At 38.9% G+C, this 25,532-nt stretch overlaps 1 protein-coding gene and 1 long non-coding RNA gene across 11 annotated transcripts in view; one reads left to right on the top strand and one right to left on the bottom strand.

Annotated features, from left to right (window-relative positions):
• The window catches only part of MAP2K5 (mitogen-activated protein kinase kinase 5), a 273,162-nt gene that overhangs the window by 57,515 nt on the left and 190,115 nt on the right, over positions 1-25,532 (top strand). For all 9 annotated transcript variants that reach the window (XM_047863399.1, XM_047863400.1, XM_047863398.1 and 6 more), the window contains exon 8: positions 2,430-2,494. In XM_047863399.1, the coding sequence (XP_047719355.1) occupies positions 2,430-2,494 (65 nt within the window). The remainder of the gene's footprint in view (positions 1-2,429; positions 2,495-25,532) is intronic.
• LOC125168339 (uncharacterized) lies at positions 16,500-17,161 on the bottom strand. Of its 2 annotated transcripts, none has more exons than XR_007153100.1 (2): positions 16,812-17,161; positions 16,500-16,617 (listed from the first exon to the last, which is right to left on the bottom strand). It is a non-coding gene; the product is annotated as an uncharacterized LOC125168339 (long non-coding RNA). The 2 variants fall into 2 exon arrangements; XR_007153099.1 differs by having other exon boundaries at positions 16,926-17,161.

Raw genomic sequence — 25,532 nt, 5'->3', positions numbered from 1 at the left:
ACTTTTGCTTCAAAACCACTTTTATCTTTATGAGGCTCTTATAATCTTATTGTCTGAGGGATTCCAAATTTCTATCCTTGAATTTGCTCACATGCTGCTTAGCACACGCACACACACGTGCACACACACCCACACCCACAGTACACAGCGTCTCTCAGCCTAACCTCTGGTGGATGCCTACCACTCCTGGTCAGGTCAGAATGCTGGGTATGGGGGGCAGGCGGCTGCTCCACTTCTCTTTTCAGGGTCCTGAGTTTGAGAGGTAAAATAACCCGACGATGTCAGGACTATAATGATTCAAGCAGCTCAGAGACTTGCCATACCTACCCATTTGCCTTCTCTTCAATAGAATGCCACAAAATCCAGCCCCCTGCAAAGTCCTAGGTCCATCCCAGAGTGTCATTGGAATGTGGAATGACAATATGTCTCGGCTTGTATGTTTTTCTGAGAGGAAACTACTGGTCCTTTTATCTGGAAGGTCCTGACGGAGTGGTGGAGGGGATGTAGTCTTAAGAGTGTGGCCCCTGCGGAGCCTAGATCCTATGTAGTCCATGAAATTTGCTCTCTTGGAAATTTACTTTGAGCCTTGATGAGGGTGCAGCTTGTTAGGCAAGTTAATGGTACAAATGAGGTGGTTAAGAGTGCTGTTTAGACTACCTTGAGAAGTGTTTTGGAAGGAATTAGCCTGTTTGTACTTGCCAGTAGGTCCCGCAGTTTCCATGTATATATCCTTCGTCGCCATTGATCAAAGCCCACCTGGTCCTAGCTGTGCTACTGAACATCTCAAATTCCTTTATGTGCCGCTCTCCTTCATGCTGTTTTACAATTTCTCTTTTGGTCTGGAAGAAGGAAGTTTTCTTTTCTTCTCTTCATGTTCCATCTTTTATGCAGGTTAAAACATGGTTTCTTTTTTTCTGTATTAGTAATACAAGAAAGGTAATGAAGAGCAAAATTTCCCTCAAATAGGAAAATAGCTGCCAGTTTTTCTGACTTGTCTATCATTTTGTCTCTGACCATAAATATAGTAATTAGCTGATTGCAAATTGCACCAATCAGGTTGTACTACAATTAAATTGGGTGTTGAATTGGCCTTTACACATTACTCTGTCAATATTCTTTTAGGGATTGGCAGAACGGCTTGGAAAGGAAGCTGTTTCTGTTACCTGCACTATACTGCTAATTATCACAGCTCTCTGAAGCTTCAACTTCAGAAATGTATAGAAGAAAAATATTTCCCTTGATAAATGGAGCCTTGCTTTATTCAATTGGCGGAAGTTTAGAGCAAAATATTTAAAGGTTTACTATAATGGTCTGAAAGCAAACTATTTTTTTTTTCCAGGTGATATTGAATTAAAAACTCCATCTGCCCATGCAAGGCAGTGCAATTCCCAGGAAATTGATTTTTTTTTTTTTCAGGGCTTACTATGGCTTTTCCCAAGCTTTCGCTATATGGAAAATAACACTTTTATTGAATCCATTTAGTGAATAAAGTTGGCAGTTAATTTTTAAGCAACTGGACCACTGTGTAGAAAATTACCGAATGCATCAAATATAATCTGACTAGCCTCAAAGTCATTTGATAAATAATTTAAGGAGTTCTTTACAACTCCAAAACATTATTTTGTGGGCGCTAGAATAATTGACTACTATTCATGATACAAACGAGAGTAGCCTTTGTGGTGTAGTAGTTTTATGGAACCTGAGAAAATGTGCATGCTATTTAGCATATTAAATGATGAAAATGACTTGAGTTTATAAGAATCACATTATTATATGTTTTCCCTTTATGGATTTCAGTATTTGTCTATGTATGCATTTTTAAGTGCACCGATTTGGCACTTTTCCATCGGCATAATATGATTTCTACCCAGTTACCGCTGTATACTAATTTATTGTTTCCAAAGGAAAGCTGTATCTACTCCAGGAAAATCATTAACATTATTCAGTTAGTTTGTTTAATGTTAACTGTGGGGTCACCTGAGGAGTTTTCAGGGGCTGATTTATTTACAGATTGTGCATTAGATTACTGGGTATGTGTCCGTGTGTGTGTGTGCTGTCTTCCCAAGTTTGATTTTGGTTATGTGCACTGCTGTTTGGCATTGGTTATGTGTAGTGCTAGAGACTGTGTTCTTATCCGTATCTCTGACCTGACCCTTTTGAGCTATGTTATATCATTCCATTTTGACACCTTTTATCAAACTTTAATGAAATGACCCAGGCAAACAAATTGTCATTAAACTTTCCATCACTTTGTCCCTTGGTATCGTCTTTTATAAATTGGACAGCAAATGTTGTATTGATCTTCTCGTTCTTGCAGCTGAACTTGAAATGACCCAGACTGCTTGTTGTTTATGGCCCAGAGTTGCTTTTCCTTGACATTTCCATCCACAGCATGACACCCTTTTTGTTTTTCTTTCTTTCTCATGGAGATGAATGAACAAGACATACGGTATCGAGACACTCTTGGTCATGGCAACGGAGGCACAGTCTACAAGTGAGTAGTCGATTTTGTTTAAACTTTCTATCCACTTTTTCCAAATGTGAGTATCCAAGTTCTCCGTGGCAAAGATTTTTAAATGACCACTGGCACTTAGATTTTATTTCTACTTTTGACTCCAAAATTCTGCAAGGCATCTATTTTCTGAGGAATTGCTTGCAAAAGTGCATTTATATTGCCTTTTTAATATTTCTGAGTCTGCATCTCTCCTGGGTGAACGTTAATAGTCCACCATTAGCAGGTGTACCTTTAACTGGCCTGAAGTTTAATGCATTTTTTTTCCTTTGCTTTTTAACACCATTTTTTTCTAAACTTGCTAGCACCCTGTACTAGTCCCCTGCCTTTTTACAGCTGTGCCCAGTGGAAGACAAACCTTATAAATACCATTGCTTTGCCCTGTGTCGACACTGTAAGTTATTAAAAAGCCTTCTTCCTGTTGTATTTCCTTCTCTCCCTAGTCCCCCGAGAGAATTTCTACACATTGATGAATATGTTAAGTTATAAAATTCTCCCAAATTCCAGTAGCAGTGATCTTACCCTAAAGGAGTGTTCATTTTCATATTAAAAAATGCTAACCATAAAAAATAGTTCTCTCGACAGGGAAGTCTTTCTCATGCAGTAGTGCAAAGTTTAAACTACATAATGTAATATCTAGTACTTAATAGTCTGCAATGGTGTATGAAAAATATTCCACTAGGAATTAAAAAATCCGTACTCTGTATGAAAGCCCTGAGGGAGTAATAAAGCTTTCCTCCAGAGAGCTGTTTTCCATATATACACTAACTCTGTATCACATTATGATTGTGTTTTTACCTTAGATGTTTTAATGTTGATATTAATATATATTTTCAAAGTTGTGAAATAATTTATAATTGGTTATTAATGTTCTTGGAATTTTAAGTGTTTGCTAACCACGTGACTATAGATAAAAATTTCCCTGTTGCCTTATGACCATGAAGGGTCACATCTTAAAATCTCAGAACATCCTCCACACAGAGATGCAGCCTTGGCATAGAATTAGGTGTCTCAGGGTTAGAAGCTTCTTCAAAGTCGTCTGACCTATTCACTCACTCATGGCTTCAGTCTTCTCTCTACAGGTAGAGCCAGGATTGGAGTCCATTCTCTTGAATCTAGTCCTTTAAGAACTTATGTTCATGTATTTGGATTCTTTTTTCCTACAGATGACTGGGTACTGTGGATAGTTGGTCTGAAAGTTAAGTGCTTCCACTGTAATAATTCAGAGAATTAAATAATAGTGCAGCCCTAACATGATCCTGAGGCCATGCCCTTCAAAGGTTTGATGGCTACCTATTGTGTCTGAAGAGTTTGAGGTACTCTTGTCCTTCCCTGGATCGTACTGACATCCCTTTCCAAGTAGCCCCCAGTGCTGCATAAACAGCATCTCTTCATTTTACTCGTAATCTGACTGGAGTTTTTACCCTGTTCTGAACGTTCTTGGGTTCAGGTACCCTTAGAAAGGACAGAAGGAGGAACCTGCATGCCCTGATTTGCTTCTCTTAAGTTCACTGTAGAGAGCACTTTTCAAAGCCTCAACCTTTCTTTTTATTAATGCTTTTATGCTGATAGCCAGATAAAATAAAACAGGAAAGAAACAGGAAAGATTTCTAGCAACTCTTCAACTCTTTGGGTTCCTTTTAATGGCTTCAAATGGAATCCCAAAACATTTCTTTAGACTCCTAACCTATTTATTTGCTCTGTTTAACCACATGTTGAACGCTCAGGCATGGTTGTGGTTTTAAATTGAAGCCCTATTGTGAATTTAGTGTTCTGGTTTATTCTAGAAGGGAGGAAACGTAAGACTACCAAACTCCAGCAGATGATTTTTATTAGAAATAATATCCCAGATGTTAACATTTTAATCTTTTATTTTACAACACAGGTTACCAACAGAAAGGGGAGAGGGAGGCAGGGGAATGGAAATAACCTGCCTATCTACCAAGGAAAAATGACAATATAGAATCATGTTAATGTTTTATTATTTTTTAAATTATGGTGAGAAGCATAAAATTTAGTGTCTTAACCATTTTTAAGTCTACAGTAGTTCAGTGGCATTCGGCACATTCATACTGTTGTGCAACCATCAACACCATCCATCCCAGAACTGTTTTCATCTTGTAAACCTGAAACCTGTACCCCTTACACAGTAACTCCTTGTTTGCTTTGTTAATGTTTGTAGCCAAGAAGCATGGCCACAAGATCTCCTTTTATTAGGAGAACTGATAAAAGAACACATTATCTTTTTTTTTTTTTTTTTTTAATTTTTTAATGTTTATTTTTGAGAGAGAGAGAAACTGAGACAGAGACAGAGCATGCGTAGGGGAGGGACAGAGAGAGAGGGAAACAGAATCAAGAGCAGGTTCCAGGCTCTGGGCTGACCGCACAGAGCTTGATGCGGGGCCCAAACCCATGAATCATGAGATCATGACCTGAGCTGAAGTCGGACGCTTAACTGACTGAGCCACCCAGGCGCCCCAACAACACGTTATCTTACACCTCCTTAGCACAAGTTCTATACCTGCTGGAATGCTATGTTAATATTAGCAACATACCCTGAGTTTACTTATCTACTGTGGCTACTGCTTAATATGTGTGTGTTGTAATATATTTTTTTAAATGTTTATTTTTGAGAGAGAGAGTTGGGGAGGAGCAGAAAGAGAGGGGAGACAGAGGATCTGAAGCAGGCACTGCGCTGACAGCAGAGAGCCTGAGGTGGGGCTCAAACTCATGAGCTGTGAGATCATGACCTGAGCAGAAGTCGACATTTAACTGACTGAGCCACCCAGGGGCCCCAGATTTAAGATGGTTTTTTGTTTTGTTTTGTTTTATTTTATTTTTGAGAGAGAGAGAGATAGAGCATGAGTGGGAGAGAGGCAGGGAAAGAGGGAGACACAGAATCAGAAGCAGGCTCCAAGTTGTCAGCACAGAGCCTAACGCGGGGCTCAAACCCACGAACCACGAGATCGTGACTTGAGCCAAAGTCGGACGCTTAACGAACTGAGCAACCCCTGGATTTAATATATTTTTGACAGTGGTTGTTTATGGAGGGTGAGTGGCAGTAACATGATGATTTTAGTGCTTTATTTTACACACTATATTTCTATACAAAGAAGACATCCCATTTATCTTATTGCTTAGGTGATCCTTAAGAGGAAAGAAGGTAAAGATACCAAATTGCTTAACCACTTGTTATTGATCATTGGTCTTCATTTCTGTCTGGGCTTCCGTTGTGTTGTTCTTATATCCCTGGCTTTTAGTTCGGCACAAAGAAATGGTATAATTGTCAAGAAATGAGAATCCACTTTACTAAAGTCTCCATAAAACTGTTTGATGTGTTATGATTGACTTTCTCCTACACTAAGTTTACCTTAATGGTGTTGACTATAAAAATTGTGATTTTTCAAACAAAATGATTATATTACAGGCTATGCTACATAAACTAGATGAAGAAAATATTGGAAAATCCACTCATTGGTAACAAAACTGGCTAATGGGCCTATTTAATTTTTTTTCTTATAAAGTACAATAAAGCTAATAAATGCAAAGCAAAAGTTTAATATTTCTTTCTTATTTGCTCCACTGATGGGATGTTGTGAATTTCAAAGGATAGGATATCGTGTGTAACTGCAATATATATTGTTTAATAGTTGATCACATTTTTGCCTTTTAAGTTTGGATGTTCCCCCCAGTTCTACAGTGTGAAATTCTGGGCCCAGACATTTAAACCAAGTGGTATTGTGGGTGCTGTGCATAGTCCTCTGCTGAGTTATTCTCTGTGTTATGATAATGACTTAGGTAATTTTAAGTTGGTATTTCTTGGATTACTAATTTGGGTGAAATGGATTATAAAGGAAATATCTTAGGCTAAAGTTTTATTTATGCCTGGGAAGAAGAATAATTTAGGAAAAGAAAATGAATGTACTCTCATTATTGTTCCATTTCCCAAAATGTTACATGTTGCTCCAACCTCCCCCCCCCCATTCAAGAAAGACACATATCCTCTTCCCCTCTATGAGATTCACAGTGAATTTTAAAAACTTTGAGAAAGTAGAGAACAGGATGTGTTGTGGGTAAGTGTACCCTGAATCTGCCCCTAAGTAGCTGTGTGACTGGCGGAGAGTTACATAACATCTTCTGCCTCATTTTCCCCATGTGTCAAAGGGGGTAATGACCTCTAATAAGGTTGTTGTGAGGTTAAATGAGATGTTCCATAGAAAAGGAACTTACCACTACGACGGAGTAAATGTTAGCTAACTGGCAGTGGTAGTACCAAATAATGGAAAAATTGTTGACCCCTGTGCTTCCTATGCTTACTTGACTGCAGGGCTCTTATTTTGAGGAACATCTACAGACATCTCCCAGATGTTGAATTGTGTTAGAGTTGCGTTTAATTAATTTTGAGAAATTCTGCATTATATTATGATACATGGTATGCTTCTGAGTTTCCTGCTATTCTCTAGTTGTCTCATGAATATGATTTATTATACCTTACATTACAATGATTTTTTAGAAGTTTCAAAGTATTTTCTCTTTTATCATAGTTTTTTGTTTTCAGCCTGCTCTAGGACAGTGGGTAAATGTTAAGAAGCCCATTTGACCACGGGAAAAAGCTAGGACCCCCAGGCCTGTGGCCATTCAGTGGCAAAGCCAGAATTCTGTCTCTCTCCTCTTTGCTCTGTGTTTTTCCCCCAGGCAGTGTTGTTTCTCAAGGTCAAGCAGAGTCCATTGTGTTTCCTTGTATTTCCTAGTGTACTGCGCACAGTCCTAAGGATAGGATAGATGCTTTATACATGTTGGCTGAAATGAGAATGAGGCAAGCGGGGTTTTTTTCCCAAGCAGGTTTTAGTAAGGCCCTTTAATTGGATTCTCCCCATAGCTAGCTAGTTTTAAAGCCTTCATACTTGTTTTACAACACTCACCTAGAAGAATAGGAATTTCTAAACTAAGGGCATATATTTGAATGATAAATTAACCCAACATACTAGTTACTGCCCTCTTTTTTTGCATAGTATGTCACATTGCAATGAAAGTAATTAACAGGCCCACTTACTTTGGAAACATTCTATGATAATGAAGGCCAGTCCCTCAGGTTCTTTGCTCCCCCAGGGCATTGTTTGATGGAGTCACTTAAGCTTTGGGTCCAGAAATAAAGTAATACTTAACTCTTAGGACTTAAGTCATGCTAATAAGTCAGTTAGCTAACAAGCACTTAAGAATCATCTTTTATTTTATTTTTTCCTTTCCAAAAAGATTATCAGCTTTTTGGTCACATATGTAGGTGTTTGAAAAGAGTAATGAAATGTCCGCCTCCATTTGCTTCCTATAGTTACATTAAGGGTCTAACCTGAATTTTGGGTAGGATTTTCTCAGTGATATAATGGGTAGCATATGTACTGCCTACATGGTATTTTAAGATTGGATATATACCATTATTTAAGAATTGATTTGACTATATCTAGAGACAACATGAAGAGGGAAGGGATAATAATTCTCAAAGGTGTTGGTCCGTCCTTCTCTCTTTTGTCTTATCCATTTATGAGATATTTGTTAGGCAATAGGGTAAGGATGGTCCTTGGAGATAGTAACTGAGATCACATGAACTAACTATTAAGTTGTATTCTGCCCTTTACGTGGCTGTAGAGGCCATGTAAAACATTACGTTTATGTTTTTGGAGCTGGAATTAGATCAACTCATTACGGTAACATGATGTATTTAATGAAAATTAGAAGCTCTGGTGGTCAGTTATATAAAATGAGAAAACACATGAATTGCTGTCTAATTAAATGCTCTTTAGTAAACCAAACTTGTCAAAATATGGGATTCCTGAGGGGAAAGTATAATAAAAAGGAGTCGTTGAAGAAAATGTTGGGAACCACATAGTACTCAGAAAGCTCTCACTTCTCTTTCACTGGCCACCCTGAACGTGCCAAACCACATCAGCAGTAGTTCTGACCCCAGCTTCTCTACCGGCTGCACCAGTGACCCCACTCCTTTATATTTTTTTCCCTGAGGTACATCTTGTAAATTAAGAGTAATTTTTAAGTGGTTTTGATATTGACCCAAGAGCTAGGGTGATTGTTTGATTTATTTTAACTTTAAATTTCTAATCAAATGAAGAGCCTTTTCCTTGCAGCCAAGATCATATTTTAAACAAGCAAACAAGATATCATCTTAATACAAAATTAAATACTTGTATATGGCTGGGTTGTGTTAAAGTATCATGTGACAAACAAGGATATTAATATTTCCAGAAAATCAATGACTGTTTGTCAAGTAAAATTAATTATGTATGTTTCCCTCTCTCCCTCTCTCAGCATTCACTGTTATAGGTTTGTTTCATACAATAATGTGTATTGTATTGATTGGACTCTAAAGAATGAATGTGAGCTTGTGATTCTCTACACCTTTCCCACCTTTGCTTCCCCCACTCCATGTTCACACGTGCTCATATCCATTATGGCAATGATGGATTATTGGCATCTAACCAACATGACAGGATGTTACAGGTCGCTGAGCAGAGATTTTCAGACTCTGTTTCCACCCGAATTAACTATTATTGAAATAGTTTATTGAGATTGAAGTATTGATCATTTCTGCTAACCTTGGCTTAAGGGAAGGAAAAGGAGGCAGAGGTGTTCTTAAAAGACACTAAATTTAATTTTAAAAAATCTCATCTATTTAGCCTTTTCTTCTTCCTGTTTTATAGCCCCTATTGTTTTATTGCTTGGAAGAGGGTATCTTGGCTTTATTTTTATGACAGTATAATTATACTTCAGAAATGCACTTGATTACTATGGGTAACAAAATTGTTCTAGTATATTGGTTTGGCCAATATTGCTATACAAACAACTTTTCAGTCAATTGAGTCTGGTAAAAATCAATACATTATGGTAATATTTCAAGTAAGAATTTGCTGAATCTAAGTATTTCAACACCATCTCCTTTCAGGGAAAAAATAGTTTTAAAGTGGCAGGACTTCTTTCTACTATTTTATTTTAGTAAAAATGCTTACTTTATAAAGAAATTTAAAGTCCCCAAGCAGAAGTGATTGTGAAGAGATATACATTAGCTCACATGGGTTTTCATAGGGTGCGGGAGATCTAGTTTTCCTTTGGAATCTATCCTCTGGCTGCATTAGGAGGGGACAACATCTGGGTGTGACTTCATCTTGTAGCATGCCACTTTGGGACTTGCGTGTCTAGTTCTGGGTACTGAGTTTTTACAGAGATATGGACAGTCCAGAGACCACCCAGAGAAGCATGGGGAGAATAATAAGGGGGCCCAGGAATTGGGCCTCTCCAATCCTCCTTTACACACTTGCTGAACAGTCTCATTGTAAGTCCCTGCTGTGTGGATGGCACCCTGCTGGTTGTTGGGGATGGCCTGGCTCTCATTCGACCTTGTCCAGATAGATGAAGTAAGTGCAGACTTCCCAGTCTAGGGCGCATGTCTGTATGTGTAATACCCAGGCCCCGGGTTGGGGCTGAGGAAGGAATGATGAGTTTTGGCTCTTTCCTCGGGAAGAATCAGTAAAGGCCTCATGGAAGAACTGGTATTTGAGTTGAGAAGTGGTTGAAGGAATTGGCCAGCGTTTATCTGACGATTAAGGGTCTCCATGACCTCTGACTTCTTAAAAAGTCATTTCTGTCAACAGAAGAACAGGTTTGTTCTGTGTGTTTCTGAAGGCTAGCCTCAGATTGCTCCTCTGGAGTGTCTCTTGACCAGCCTGCTTTCGGTTAGAGTGAGTGATGCACTCTTCCTACCGTTCTTCCCACTGGACGGTCCTCCCCGGAGGAGAGCTGTGTCAGTGAATCTGGGTGGGCGTCCTCAGGGCCAGGCACTGCACCTCACCTACCGTAGGAACTGGGGCAGTGATTCAGGAATTAACCTGCAGAGGCAGATTCTTCACAGTCTGAGGAGGAACACACAGTGTGGTCTGTGGCTGGGTGGCTCTGGGACTGTGAACCCTCTTACCTTAAGCAGAACAGCATGGCTGGTGTTCAGAACCACTGAGAAAAGAATTCCCACTTAGACCTGGACATGAGTTGACTACAGAGGTCACTCCTGAGGCTGATGTTGCAGAATTAATTAGCATTCAGCTACTATAAAAATATTATGTCATGTCTTGCTTGGTTTTGTTCTTTAAAATTTTATCTTATTGTTTATTCATTTATTCATTGACTAAATACAGTTGACCCTTGAACAACACAGGTTTGACTTGCACTGATCCACCTATATGTGGATTTTTTTCAGTAAACAGTACAGAACTGTAAATGTGTTTTCTCTTATGATTTTCTTAATAACATTTCTTTTACGGTATATAACATGCGACGTACAAAGTATGTGTTAATCGACTTTATGTTATCTGTGAGGCTTCCAGTGAGCAGTAGGCTATCAGTAGTTAAGTTTTTAGGGAGTCAAAAGTTACATGCCAATTTTCAACTACACAGGGGGCACAGGGGTCAGTGCCCCCAACCCCATCTTGTTCTGGGGTCTACTGTCCTTACTGTCATTCTATGCCAAGGAGTGTTCTGTGTATTTGTGGTCCAGTAGTGAATAAGGCAGGTCCCCTGTGCTCCTGGAGTTCACACTAGTGGGGCGAACAGACAATAATCAAGGAAATGAATACTGAAGTAAGATGATATCAGACCTTGCAAGTGCTGTAAAGAATGTAAAATAGTTGCTCAGCAAGGCTTCTCTGAAGAGGTGATGTTTGAGCTCAGACCTAAAGGACAGCAAGGAGCCAGTCATGGGAAAACCTGGGAGAAGAACCTCCCAGGTAGAAGGAGCCACTTTGGCAAAAGCCTGAAGATAGGCATGAATATATTGTGTCCAGGCCAGTGTGGCTATAGCAGAGTGAGCCCAGGGGAGAACAGAGAGACAGGCAGAGGCCTCATCATGCTGGATCTGTCAGGCCTTGCCGAATCCTTTCTCAGAAGGTTACCCCCTTTTCACCAGTGAGAAAGATATAGCTTGGAAGAATTAAGGGGCATGCCCAAGGTTCAAATCAAGATTAGAACTCGGTATCAAAGCATTGAGTCATACACGTTTAATATGTACAATTTTTAGAAATTGTACAGAATTCAGGTGTTCTGACACTAAGATTAGTACTTGGGACCACTACTCAAGCTAGGGGTTTTCTATTTGGCATTCCCCCTCTTGAGTTTCCTCCTCTTTAACCCAAATTAATTCTGGATATAAGATATAAATATATAATTCTGCAAGTCAGTGATGTACCATCTCTAGTTAGTTTTAGAGGCTTTTTAATAGACATGAAAACAACCATTTCTTGGCAGAGTTATTGCAATATATCTTGTTACTCTATCTTTTGGGTCTCTTTCCTTATCAAAAACTTAGAATTTAATAATCAAATCCCTAGATTAATTGTATGGTTATGCTAGTGGAGGTGGTGCATTTCTTGATTTATAAGACACATTAAATTTTTTTCTTTCTTTCTTTTTTTTTTTTTTTTTAGGTATTTTATAGTCTCCAGTGTGTTAGAAAAATGTAGTCTCTTGGTTGGCATATAGCACAAGCAAATATTTGTGTACCGTAGCATCTAGGGTATTTACTTAAATTGCTTTTTTGAAAATAATTCACTGGGAAGTCCAAAAGGCATTTAGTGTGTATAACTTTCTGCCAGTTTTTTTTTTCCGTTGCTCTATCATTGGTTACTTAGATATAAGAGTCTCTGTTTCTGTTAAATTGCCACCTTACTGGAGTGAAATATGTTTCGGTTCTGATCTGTGTGCTACCACTAAATCAGAGGAGCAGATGATGGAATTAGATGGGAACTAGCAATAGATAGTTAGGTTGTGGGAATTAAGCCTAAAATTTCTTAAAACATTGATTTGCGTTTTAAGTGTTATCCTTTTGACCCTAAAATTTTCATACTTTTCCTTGTCAGTATTACAAACAAAAGAAAGAAAAAGAATGTTCAATATTACTGCTAAAAGTAGAGTTCATGGTTTTTGTTTGGTGAGTTCAAATAATGAAGTGAAAAATGTTCAGACAAAATTAGAACTTGCTTTAGGGCACAATCAATATAGCATTTTAACAAGCTTAGTGTGTTTAGAAAATACATATTGTATAAGATTCTCAAACATTCTGATTCTATTACGACTGCTAACTATAGCAGCAAATGTAACAATATACTTAGTCAATAAACATAAAACTCTGATTAAACCATAATTAAATTTTTAGAAAAGTTATCTAAAAACTATGAATAAAGTATATTTTTACGTTGGCTCAGCAACAAAATGTATGGCCAGTGAAACTTTAGAGTGGCAGAGAAAAGCGTATATGGGATTAAATTACAGAATGGATTTTTACCACAAACACGTGTACTAAGTTTCGGTACACCATTTATTTCTTTTCACTTTTAACTTTTTTTGAAGGTAATTCCTAGTGAGCGTGGCAGGGTACAAGAGCTGTAGTAACTGACTGTCAGGGCAAATGAGAAGTTTCCCTGCATCCCGGAGCCCAAGTGGATGGTTTCAGGGCCCTGCCTGCCTCCATTCTACCCAAAGCACAGGCGGTGCTCAAATCCTGGTGGTCGCATTTCTGTTTGTCCCCAGCAGCAATGAAATACAGCTGGGTACAGTGGGTATCACTGTCCTTGTTTGACCCTGTGAAGAGACTGAAACACCAAAATTAATGGATTTCCCTGAGGATTCAAAACAAGACAAGGATAGAACCACCACTGAAACTCATACTTTCTTATTTATCCCTTTGTAGTGCCCTTCCTGGTGAATAGTTACTTTTGGTTCTGTGAGGAACTAAGTATGTGCAACTGTAAGAATTTCTGCTGGCCTGTTCAACCAAATATCCTACAGTTGTACTTTTTAATTTTATTTTTATTTTTTTGTATGAGGCACATGTACCTGTTCAGATGACCCATATGAACAAACCCTGTCTTCTTTCTTCCCTCCTTCCCTAGAACTTGTTATCTTGGAAGTAACGGTGATTAACCAAATGCTAAAAATGTTAATGCTTTCCAGCATATGATTCTCCTAAATTAGATCTTTGGGTTTTTCCCTTGTCCATGACTTTATGAGTGCATTTATGTGTGTATTAAAATCATTTTGGGGGAGTGCTTGGGTGTTCAGTCAGTGAAGCATCTGACTCTTGATCTTGACTCCGGTCAATATCTCCCTGTTCATGAGTTCAAGCCTACGCTATCAGCACAGAGCCTACATTGGATTCTCTCCCTCCCTTTCTCTCTGCCCTCCCCCACTTGAGCGCGCACGCTCTCTCTGTCTCTCTCACTCTTTTTCTCAACAATAAATAAATGAACGTTAAAAAAAAAAAAGAAGTGGGGTGCCTGAGTTAAATGTCCAACTCCTAATTTCACCTCAGGTTGTGATCTCATGGTTGTGAGATCAAACCCCACCGTGGGCTTTGCGTTGACAACGTAGAGCCCACTTGGGGTTTTCTCTCTCCCTCTCTCTCTCTGCCCCTCCCCTTCACACACACACACACACACACACACACACACCCTCTCTCGCTCACTCAAAATAAATAAATACATGTTAAAAAATGTTTAAATAAATCATTTTGGGGGATCTTGTTGCTGTTTTTGGCTGCTGGTCTTTTTTTTTTTAATTTTTTTTTTCAAAGTTTATTTTATTTTTTGGGACAAAGAGAGACAGAGCATGAATGGGGGAGGGGCAGAGAGAGAGGGAGACACAGAATCGGAAACAGGCTCCAGGCTCCGAGCCATCAGCCCAGAGCCTGACGCGGGGCTCGAACTCACGGACCGCGAGATCGTGACCTGGCTGAAGTCGGACGCTTAACCGACTGCGCCACCCAGGCGCCCCTGGCTGCTGGTCTTTTTAAAGAAGTTTGTTTTTCTCCTCCCGTATGGACTCCTTTCTCTCTCCCTCCCCCCCCCACCCTGCTTTTAAAAAAAATTTTTTTTAACATTTATTTATTTTTGAGAGACAGAGACAGAGTGCAAGTGGCGGAGGGGCAGAGAGAGAGGGAGACACAGAATCTGAAGCAGGCTCCAGGCTCTGAGCTGTCAGCACAGAGCCCGATGTGGGGCTCGAACCCACGAACGGTGAGATTGTGACCTGAGCCGAAGTTGGACACAAAGTCAGATGCTCAAGCAACTGAGCGCCCCATCCCTTTCTCCTCCCCTTAATCTTTAAAAGTATATGTGACATCTTTAAACCTTAGTCTTCTGAATGGATTTGAGAATAGTACTTTCTCTTGACTAATCTCAAGGGACTTTATAAACACAATGTCTCTTCATGTTTGAAGAGCATGATCTAATACATTTTATATAGCTTTGGAAGCCACTAGCTCAGAAAGAGTGTGGTCAGATTGAATTTGGAGTCCAAATGCTTTTTCTTCTTTTGTCCAAAATGTAGCTCCTCAACACAGGCACAGTGCTATGTGCAGGCAAATCACTCAGATTCCTTCTTGTTATAGATTTAAAGATGACTGTCCCCAGATGGTGGAAGGTATGATGGTGGTTTGAGTGTTGCTCAATTTTTATGTGAAAGGAAAAGTCCTTTCTGGCTTGTTTTGACCTAGTCATGATACACCCATTTCAGGAAGTCTGCTATGCACAAAAGTGCACAAAATGAAGATAAAGTGCCTCTCTCCAGCCTGACAAAAGCCATTCCTTTGCAGAATGGTAGCTGCAGTGAAAGTAAATAAATGAATGGACAGCAATCACAGCCTAGTTGATGAAACTGTTCAATTAAAGCACAGGCATTTACATGGTGTAATTTCCCTAAATTGCCAATGAGCCCCTTTAGACACAACCAGTGTTCAAATTGATTTCAGCATTGATTTTGGCTGAAGCTGATAAATTTCTGCTTGTTAGTTAAAGTAATTTTGCAGAAGACTTTGTACTGCAGTATTGAAGTGTTCATTTAGCTGATGGTTAAAAGAGGAGTTATTTACAGAGGCCTCTACTGTTGTTCTGAGATGGGACAATTCCCCAATCATCTTTTACTTTTAATTTTTTAGGCTTCAGTATACCAATCAATAGGTGATTGAAACTGATTAAAACTTATCCAACCAGCTGCCTATGGCAGTTTAATTAGAAGCTGGATGATTCTTAAATTAAAGTTGTCTTGTTTTCATTGCATAGCTATCTTCCAGAAGAGTAAGAGACTAACAGTGCTGAAAACTTCAAGTCTCGCTTTGTTGAGGTATCTCACAAATGTTCAGTCACATGGTAGCTATTCCTAAGGCAACTCAAAAATGTATTCAGAGGCTTTGGCCGTTATAGAGATTACAAGTAATAATATACGTACTTGTTAGTCAAGGAATTTTGTTTTTCAGGCCAAGGGATAACCTGTAACGTAATGAGGTATGTGAAAGAACAGGTATTGGTGATGTAGATCTTATTTCATAAGCAAGATGGACACTTGAGCTGAGTTTTTAAATTCTGCCATGCAGGAGAAAACCAGCAATCATGATACACTATGCATCTCTGTGCTGAAAACCATCAGCTTTGAATTTATATTTTTATTTTGTTTCGAGGTCTTGATTAAAAATCAATCTCCAGTGAATAAAAACGAAACGTTGTTATATAAGTACATGTTGACTTTTCAACAATATTGTGGACAGGGTTATAGAAGAGAAATTTTTGCTTCAGAAAGATTCCCCATTCTCATTTTCTCTAGTGTGGGACAATTTCTTGAGTTTTTAATGGAAATGGGTTCATATTTCTGTCATAGGGGACATATTACATCTGGTACTACAAGGAAGAAAGGAATAAATGGCTCACTTTTCAGAGGTGCATTTACTCTTTGACCCACTAGGGTGCTATTTAGTGTTCTAGGAGAGGTAATTTAGTAAATAGTACCCCAGTGGCCTGAAAAAGTTAATGCAACTCTGAAAAGTGAGTCATTCAATCGATTTTCCCTATTGCTTTTTAAACATCGACACGGACCATATCCAGAGAACCTTGAAGACAACTTGAGTTAGAGGATCTAGAAGCAACCAGTTTACATTCACACAGGCTCATTGAGGCACACACTAGATTTGGCTTCAAAGGACTGGAATCCACATCCCACAACAGTGCTTATCAGATCAGAATCTTGAAGCAGTTCTTGATCTCATCAAACTTTGGTTTTCTTACCTATAAAGTAAGAATAATAAGAAGAAATTTTTGTGCAAATCAAATAGCTTCTGTCTATAAAAAATATAAGCTATAAAAGCATAATAGAATATTAGTTACTAGTTCATGGAGGTTTTCTGAAATAGCCATTTTTGTGTCTGATTTTAGAAAGTGTTTTATTGTTAGCTTTCCACAAAGAAACTGTAAGCAGATACCTCATTGTAATCAAATCATTTCAGGAGAGGAAATTTCCCAGGTCGTTAATCCTCAGTGTGTTCCTCTTTTTCCCCACACGAATTGCCTAAATCGTGTATTTCTCTCATTCTCACCATTCAGCTTTATGTGTCATGCCTCTCTGTTTTGTCCATCACATTCTTTCCAAACCTTTGATCAAGAGATCACTGTAATTGTAGCTTCCTTGATCTCCAAGGTATTTAGGCCATATATTAAAAGACATTACTCTAGTTGATGTGGGGAGTGTTAAAGGCTTGAACCAGGCCACATCAACTTACGGAAGAAATATGGAGGCAGTGGTGACAACACTAACTGAGGCAGGTGTGGGAGCAAAAAGGGGTGTGTAACCAGAGTAATTAGAATAAGAAATGACAGAATGTAGTGTCACAGTAGCTTTTCTCTGACTGGAACTCTTTCTAACCCTGCCAAATTCCATGTGTCATAGGTTAGCAACCAGTACCCTATGGATGATCAGCATCTTGAAAGAGTTGTTAATATCTGTAACCTAATAACATGTTTGATTCGATTCTTAAACAATCGCCAGCGGGGGTGAGGTGGGGAGGCTCTATTGCTTAACCATAAATTATTTTACAATCAGTAGTCAAGCATTTGTAATAGGTTTTTAGGCAGAACGAAGGTTGGCATAGACTGCTATTTGAACTCATGGACAGTTTACATAAAAAAGCTTCTTTTTACAACTGCTATTTACTTTGGATTTCCTATTTTAACAGCTAAAGCCTGGCTAATGTGTTTATCTATTATGGAAGGCAACAACTGTCAGTGTTGATTTCCCTGAAACTATTTGATTTTTTTTCCTGTGGATGGCTATTTTAGTATGTGACATATTGGTAAAATCCACACCCAAAGAAGTGTACCACGAGAACAAATTTCTCAAAAGATCAAGGAATAAAACAAAATTTTCACGAACTGAATCACAGCTAATTTACATGTGGTTACTGAAAATGTGTCACTGAATTAAAAGATGATATCCAGGGGTATTAAAAGTTAATCTCACAAGATAACAGAAGATTTTTGTTTGTGTATTTATGTATATATTCACACACATTTATGCACTTGACCTTTATAAAGGCAAAGAACTGCTTTTCACTTGTTTGCTGTTGGCTTCAGAATCATTCAGCCTTACAGTCTTTTGGCATAATTTAATAGAATCAAGGCTCAGGTCCTTATTTTATTTAATTAAAAAAAATTTTTTTATTGAGAGTGAGAGAGAGAGACAGAGTGCCAGTGGGGAGAGAGGCAGAAAGAGAGAGAGAATCCCAAGCAGGCTCCATGCTCAGCACAAGCCCGACATGGTGCTTGGCTTGTTCCCACAACCGTGGGATCATGACCTGAGCTGACGTCAAGAGCCGGATGCTTAACCAACTGCGCCACCCAGGCGTCCCAGGCTTCTTATTTTTAAAGAGGAGACTCAAAGGACATCTCCTCAGGCCATGTGTCTCCTTGTGGTGTTGTTAACCCTTTAATTTCCATCATGTCCTGTCTTTTCTTTTGTGCCAAGGCTATAAAATCTTTAGGTGGAAAAACTTCTGAGTTGGAAAAAGACTTCTATTTGTTATTCTAAATCTACATAAAATCAGAGTTACTTTTTTTTTTTTTTTGGTGAATAAATAAAATATATAATGAGCAAGGAAACAGCATCTATAAGTATGGAAACTGATGATCTTATATCAGATAAGGTATATGATGTATGGTATTGGCCTTAATGGATACTAATTTTTTAAATAAAGAAATAGATTTAATAATTAAATCTGAGGGGCACCTGGGTGGCTGTCAGTTAAGCATCTGACTCTTGATTTCTGCTCAGGTCATGATTTCCCGGTTTGTGAGTTCGAGGCCCGCATTGGGCTCCACACTGACAGTGCGAAACCTGCTTGGGATTCTGTCTCTGTCCCCTTCTCTCTCTCTCTCTCTTTCTCTCAAAATAAATAAAAAAATAATTAAATCTGAGTATGGTCAACTCTAACTTTCTATGCTAATGAGAATTAAGAGTTGTATAGATAATTAAAATGGATAACTAATAAAAAAAATCTCATTTTAGATAGTGATTTGTCTCCTCCCAGTCATACTTTTTGTCCTAATGAATTAGATCTCAGAGAGGTTTCTCTTTCACCTTGTCTCCTTTATTCTGCCCTACCTCTGATGCCATGTTGGACATATCTCTGTGGCATTTAAAGAACAGAGGAGCAAGGAATCCAGCATATCCCAGAAGCTTTGAAATTGTTGCCTGAAAAACAGCGTGATTTTGTCATATAGAAAAGCCATTACTATGGCCGAAGTGAGCAAGTAACAGCAAATGCATTTGTAACTTGTATTTATTTAAAATAGTCTGTGCTCCGTTTCTTTTTTGCCTTGTATGTATCCTGTGAGAGATCCAGGGAGCAGCATAGATAAACATCATGTTCTTTCTTGCTTACCTAAAATAAGACCATCCCTTTCTGATTACTGGTTACTTCTTAAGCCAAATCCTAACTATGGTTTTCATCATTTTAGTGACTGGATTCCTTTCTTAGGTTTCCCATTCATTTGGAGAATTTTCCAACAATGATAGCCCTCTATAAATAATTCACAGAGTAATTGTGTTCCTCTTTTCACTAACCTCTGCAGTATGTTATGTGAGAAGTAGAACTTACGTCAGTGGTGTTTACTCCACATGGTGTATGAAAGACGGTCTCTCTCCTGCACAGGACAGGGACCGTGGAGCCCTGGTTTTGCCACTGTGATTAAAAGTTATCACACATGCAGTTACTCTTGAGATCCTTGTTCCAAGGGGCAAAAACAGGGAAAGGTGTTTGTTTCCCTATTCATTTTAATGACCATTTTGCTAACAAATTGGCATTTCTAACATATCAGTTTTACTGAACCTTGAAATATTTACAGTCATATTGTAGGCCGGCCCCTCCGTTCTGAAATTATATCCTACCTCACAATCGGTAGAGAAGCACAGATCCCCCCTGTTATAAATTTTTTTCTGCTCACAATTGAAATTAATTTGATTAGAGCGTGTATAGAAGTTAATGTGCAGAATAGTGCTGTAGAAATTAGTTGCCTACTTTAATTGTATGAGATTGTACAAGCTTTATGAGAAAATATATGATCAGCTCTAGGTTATTTATTTTATGAACAGGAGTCAGCTGGGACGATTGATATTTTTTTGGTTCTCCTAGAACTTGAAATTCTAAGCGTAAATAATTTCAGTAAACATTGTAAAATACAGATGCAGTTGATCTTAGGCATGACATAAATTTGTGTGGGAGTCCAGATGTTGGAAAATGAACACAGGTTGTTTCTCCCTTATGTCCTGTGTGACTGTAGGACTTCTTAACAGTTTGTTTTGAAATTTTTCTTTTCCTTACACACTTTTAAAGATTCTTAGAGAAATTCAGTTTATTCACCAGACTGATGTGTCTTTTAACAAATTCTCATTAGGATTTATATGAAAGTGAGCCCACCTTTTTTAGCCTTGTATATATTGTATTAGACCCTTCTTTAAAATTTCAAAAACGTATAACAGAATTAATTGCATTTGTCCCCAAGTATGGCTTTGAAATCAGTCACGTGATTTTTTTGAGTCCCTACTCTGGGCAAGTTCCTGCACTTGGCAGTGTGGGGAGTAACCCCAACCTTCAGGGCCTCAGGGACACCATTCCCGGGTTCTGTTGCTGGCTGACTGTGTGCACTGTTTCATCTCCTTTACTGGTTTCTTCTCATCTCTCCGACTTCTGAATTTGGAGTGCCTCGGGTTCAGTCCTCAGACCTTGTCTCTAATTAATTTATTTCCTAAGAGAGCTCTTGTGGTTCCATGGCTTTGCGTATCATTCATATGTTGATGAAACCCAAAAGCACATCTCCTACATAGTCCTTTGCCCTAAACTTCAAACTCCTATCTCACTACCAGTTGGACATCTTTTACGCATGTCAGAATTACCCAAAATTGAACTCTTGATTTCCCCGAAAGCTGCTCCTTCTGCACTTGTTCCAGTCTCAGTAAATGGAAACTCTCTTCTACAAGTTGCTCATGATAGAAACTTTGCAGGCACTCTTGATCCTTATTTTTCTCTCAGACCGTCCACCAAATTTACTCACAAATCCTGTTGGCTCTTCCTCAAAACTCCTTTAAGATACCAGCCACCTCTCACCACTCTTTTCCTACCAGCAAAGTCTAAGCCACTATTATCTCTTGCTAGGATTATTTCAGCAACCTCCCATCAAGTCTCCCAGTCCCTATCCTTGGTTTCCCTGCAATGTGTTCTCTCCATCTAGCAGCCAAAACGATCTAAAATATAAGCTCTCTCCCCTCCTGCCGTGGCCTCTCAGAATAATAGTTGGAGTTCTCACCATGGCCTAAATGGTACTACACAGTCTGTCTTCCCATTACCCTTCTGACCTTGTCTTGCACAGCTAGCTCTGTTATTTATTCCACCTCTACCTCAGGGCCTTTGAACTTGCATCTCCTCTGCCTTGAGTCCTCTTCTTTCAGATGTCTAACTTTGGTGTGGTCCCTTACTGCTCAAATGTAACCTGATGAGAGACATTCCCTGATGTCCTTCCTACCCCTAAAAAAAAAAAAAAAAAATGCTCCTAATCTTGGCCACTTGTCACTTGGTCCTTACTTTTATTCTTTTTAATTGTACTTCCCCTACCTGACAGAATTGTGTAGTTATTTGATTATGGTCAGTCTTTCCTCTAGAACGTAAACTCTTAGAGCAGGGACTGTGGTTTGTCCTCTGTCCCATCCACAATGCCCATTCATTGTGCTTGGCAATTGGGAGACATACATTTAAGTATTTGTTAACATATAAACTAAGTTTCTAGGAGGAAAGGGTGTCATATACTGTGGTAGCAGTTGGAGATACAGAAATGAATAAAATGGACCTTGACACTGCCCATGAAACAAAGTAGGAGAAGACATAGGCCCTATATTAAGAATTTACTATCGTATTTAATTAGTAATTAGAGTTTACAACATAGTTAAATAAAGCATACACTGGTGAAGTGAAACAATGACTTTGAAGAGAAACAATAATTCATAAAAGCAACATGTGAAGTATTGTAAGGCAGTAGAGTAGTTGATGCCAATGGATAAATTCAACCATGTAGAGGTGCACGGGTGGCCCAGTTGGTTAAATGTCCAACTCTTGCTATCGGCTCAGGTTGTGATCCTGCTGTCATGGGATTCAGCTCCACGTCAGGCTTTGTGCTGAGTGTGGATCTTGCTTGGGATTCTCTCCCCCCACTCCCCCCGCATTCTCTTTTCCCCTCCCCTGCGCACTTGTGTGTGTGCATGCTCCTCTCGCTCGCTCTCAAAATAAATAAATACAAAAAATCAAACCACACAAACCACAAGGTAGAGAATCTGGTAGGTGGAATTTTAATGTATTCTTTTCTTGAATCCCACCTTCTACATTCACACATATCCTGAACTAACCTTACTGTAAACTATTCTCTATGTGTATGCTGTCTGTACTGGAAATAGCCCAAAGGCTGACTTGAGATAGACCCAAATTTGAATCCTGTATTTGCCACTCATGAACTCTTATTAACTTGGATGAGTTTCATTTTTTTTTTTAATTTTTTAACCTTTATTTATTTTTGAGACAGAGAGAGACAGAGCATGAATGGGGGAGGGGCAGAGAGAGAGGGAGACACAGAATCGGAAACAGGCTCCAGGCTCTGAGCCATCAGCCCAGAGCCCGACGCGGGGCTCGAACTCCCGGACCGCGAGATCGTGACCTGGCCGAAGTCGGACGCTCAACCGACTGCGCCACCCAGGCGCCCTTGGATGAGTTTCTTAATACCTTAATATTCCAGAGTCTGTTTTTATTATTATCTTTAGTGGCTTATGATACATCATAGGGGAGTTTGAAGATGTCTGTAGACTCTTAGGAATTGTCAATACCCCCCGTTTTCCCCCCTTCTGCCTTCTCCTGACTACCCCTTTATTTATTAACTCCTAAATATTTGAGTAGCTACTGTATGCTACGTATTATGCTAGGGATTGTTGAATGAAGTAAATGTGGTTTCTGCCTTCATGAAGCTAAAAAGTACAGGATTATATAGTCTAAAGCTGACTAGGTAAAGTTCCTCTGTTTTTGTTAATAAATATACCATAACTTAACTTAAAATTTTAGGTTTATTTTGCTCATTCTGTCATCTTAACTTAAAATTTTAGGTTTATTTTGCTCATTCCCACATTTTATAAATACTCTCTGACCGAAGTCTTTTGTATCTTTTTTCTCCCTTTCCACATCCACAATTACTACCCGAGTTCATACCACCACTACTTGCATAGACTACTGTAGCAGCTTTCTAAATGCTCCTTGCCCTTTCTGGTTTCTCCTCCTTTTTAACAGTATTGTGGTAATCTGCAGCCACAGTAAAGTTTAAAAAAATTTTTTAAGTTTATTTATTTTTGAGAATGACAGAGACAGTGTTAGTGGAGGAGAAGCAGATAGAGAGGGAGAGAGAGAATTCCAAGCAGGCTCCGCATCAGCCTGACATGGGGCTCAAACCCACGAAACTATGAGGTGACTTGAGCCAAAACCAAGAGTCGGACACTTAACCAGCTGAGCCACCCACGCGCCCCCCTAGAGTAAGGATTTTATGGGGCTCCTGGGTGGCTCGGTCAGTTAAGCGTCCAATTTCAGCTCAGGTCATGATCTCGCCATTTGTGGGTTCGAGCCCTGCATCAGGCTCTGTGCTGACAGCTCAGAGCCTGGAGCCTGCTTAGGATTCTGTGTCTCCCCCTCTCTCTGCCCCTCCCCTGCTCATGCTCTGTCTCTCTCTGTCTCTCAATAATAAATAAACATTAAAAAAAATTTTTTTAAGTTAAGGTCTGATCATATCACTCATCTATCCAAAAACCTTCAGTGGCTTTGTATTGGTCAGCAAATTGGGTACAGCAAAAGTTGAACAACAGTACCAAAAGCTGAAAGACAATGGTATCCTTAAAAGACTATGAGAAAATACTTGTCTCAGTTAAAGTGTCATTTAAGAGTGAGGGTAAAATAAATACACCTTCAGAAATTAATAAAAAGAATGTGTGTGTGTGCGTGCACGCACGTGTGTAGGCAGAGAGAGAAAGATAAATAGGGGGAGGAGGACGTGTTAGTTTATTACTGGGAAGTACTTTAGCTAGAACGAAACTGAATCCAAAAAGGAGTAAAATGAAAGAAGGAATGGTGACTATTTAGATAAACCTAACTATATAAATTTTTTTTTCAATGTTTATTTTTCAGAGAGAGAGAGAGAGAGAGAGAGAGAGAGAGAGACAGAGCACAAGCAGAGGAGGGGCAGAGAGAGAGAGAGGGAAACACAGAATCCGAAGCAGGCTCCAGGCTCTGAGCTGTCAGCACGGAGCCTGACACCGGGTTCGAACCCATGAACAGCGAGATCATGACCTGAGCCAAACTTGGATGCTTAACCAACTGAGCCACTCAGGCGCCCCAGATAAACCTGACTATACAAAACAACAATAGTAGTGATTAGTTCAGGGACATCAAAATGAAGTCAAACAAAAAGACTGGACAAAATAATATAAAGTGAGAAGGGCTAATTGGAATTAAAATATTCTAAGATTTTTATATTGTTTGAGAGAAGGATAAAGATAGCAATTAACTTACTATTTTGTTAAATCAGGGGTGATTATTAAAAATTGTATAAGTAATAACTAAAAGGCAAAGAATGGATGTAGAATTCCAAAACAAATAGAAGGAAGAAAAGGGTAATAATCCAGTAAAGTAGAGAGAGAAAAGTGTAAAGTAAATGAATTGGTGGTAGGAATAGATCCAAATGTATTAGTAATTACAGCAAATATAAACAGACAATAAATATCAGCAATTACAATAAATATATTGCCAATTAATAGATTGGTTAGATTGAACTTTTAGAAATAAAGCCATGTGCTATTTTAGACTATTTTAGGATACATTCCTAAAACAAAGACAGAGAAAGGTTGAGGGGCTCCTGGGTGGCTCAGTCAGTTGAGCATCCGACTCTTGATTTTGGCTGAGGTCATGATCCCAGAGTCATGGGATCGAGCTCCACGTCAGGCTCCACACTGAGCATGGAACCTCCTTAAGATTCTATCTCAGCCCCTCTTCCGTTCTCATCTGGGTTCTCTCTCTAAAAACAAACAAACAGATAAATAAATTTAAAAGCAGAGAAAGGTTGAAAGGGAAAGATGGGGAGAAGGTACCAGGAAAAACTAATCAAAAGAAAGCTGTGGTTACATTAATATAATAGAAAAAAAAGTCCTTAAGGTAAAAAGTATTATTAGAGATAGAAAAAACTACTATATAATGATAGAAGAAGAGGACTGTGATTACATAACAGCCCAGAACTTACATGTAACTAATAACATAATCTTAAGATACGTAAAGCAGAAATATTCAGAATTACAAGGAAAATTTGGTAAATTCAGTCATAGTGGGATAATGCCTCTCAGTATTCAGTAGATTAATCAGACCAAAATTACTAAGGATATAAAAGATTTTAACATCACATTTAACAGGTTAGTTACATAGTCATATATAGAACTCTTCATCATTTGGGGTGCCTGGGTGGCTCAGTTGGTTAAACGTCTGACTCTTGATTCAGCTCAGGTCATGATCTCGCAGTTTGTGACTTTGAGCCCCACGTTGAGCTCTGCACTGGCAGCGTGGACCCTACTTATTTCTCTCTCT

The sequence above is a fragment of the Prionailurus viverrinus genome, chromosome B3, assembly GCF_022837055.1.
Source record: "Prionailurus viverrinus isolate Anna chromosome B3, UM_Priviv_1.0, whole genome shotgun sequence".
Lineage (NCBI taxonomy): Eukaryota > Metazoa > Chordata > Mammalia > Carnivora > Felidae > Prionailurus > Prionailurus viverrinus.
Note: the sequence above shows the minus strand (reverse complement) of the source record. Positions and strands in the feature narration are given on the sequence as shown.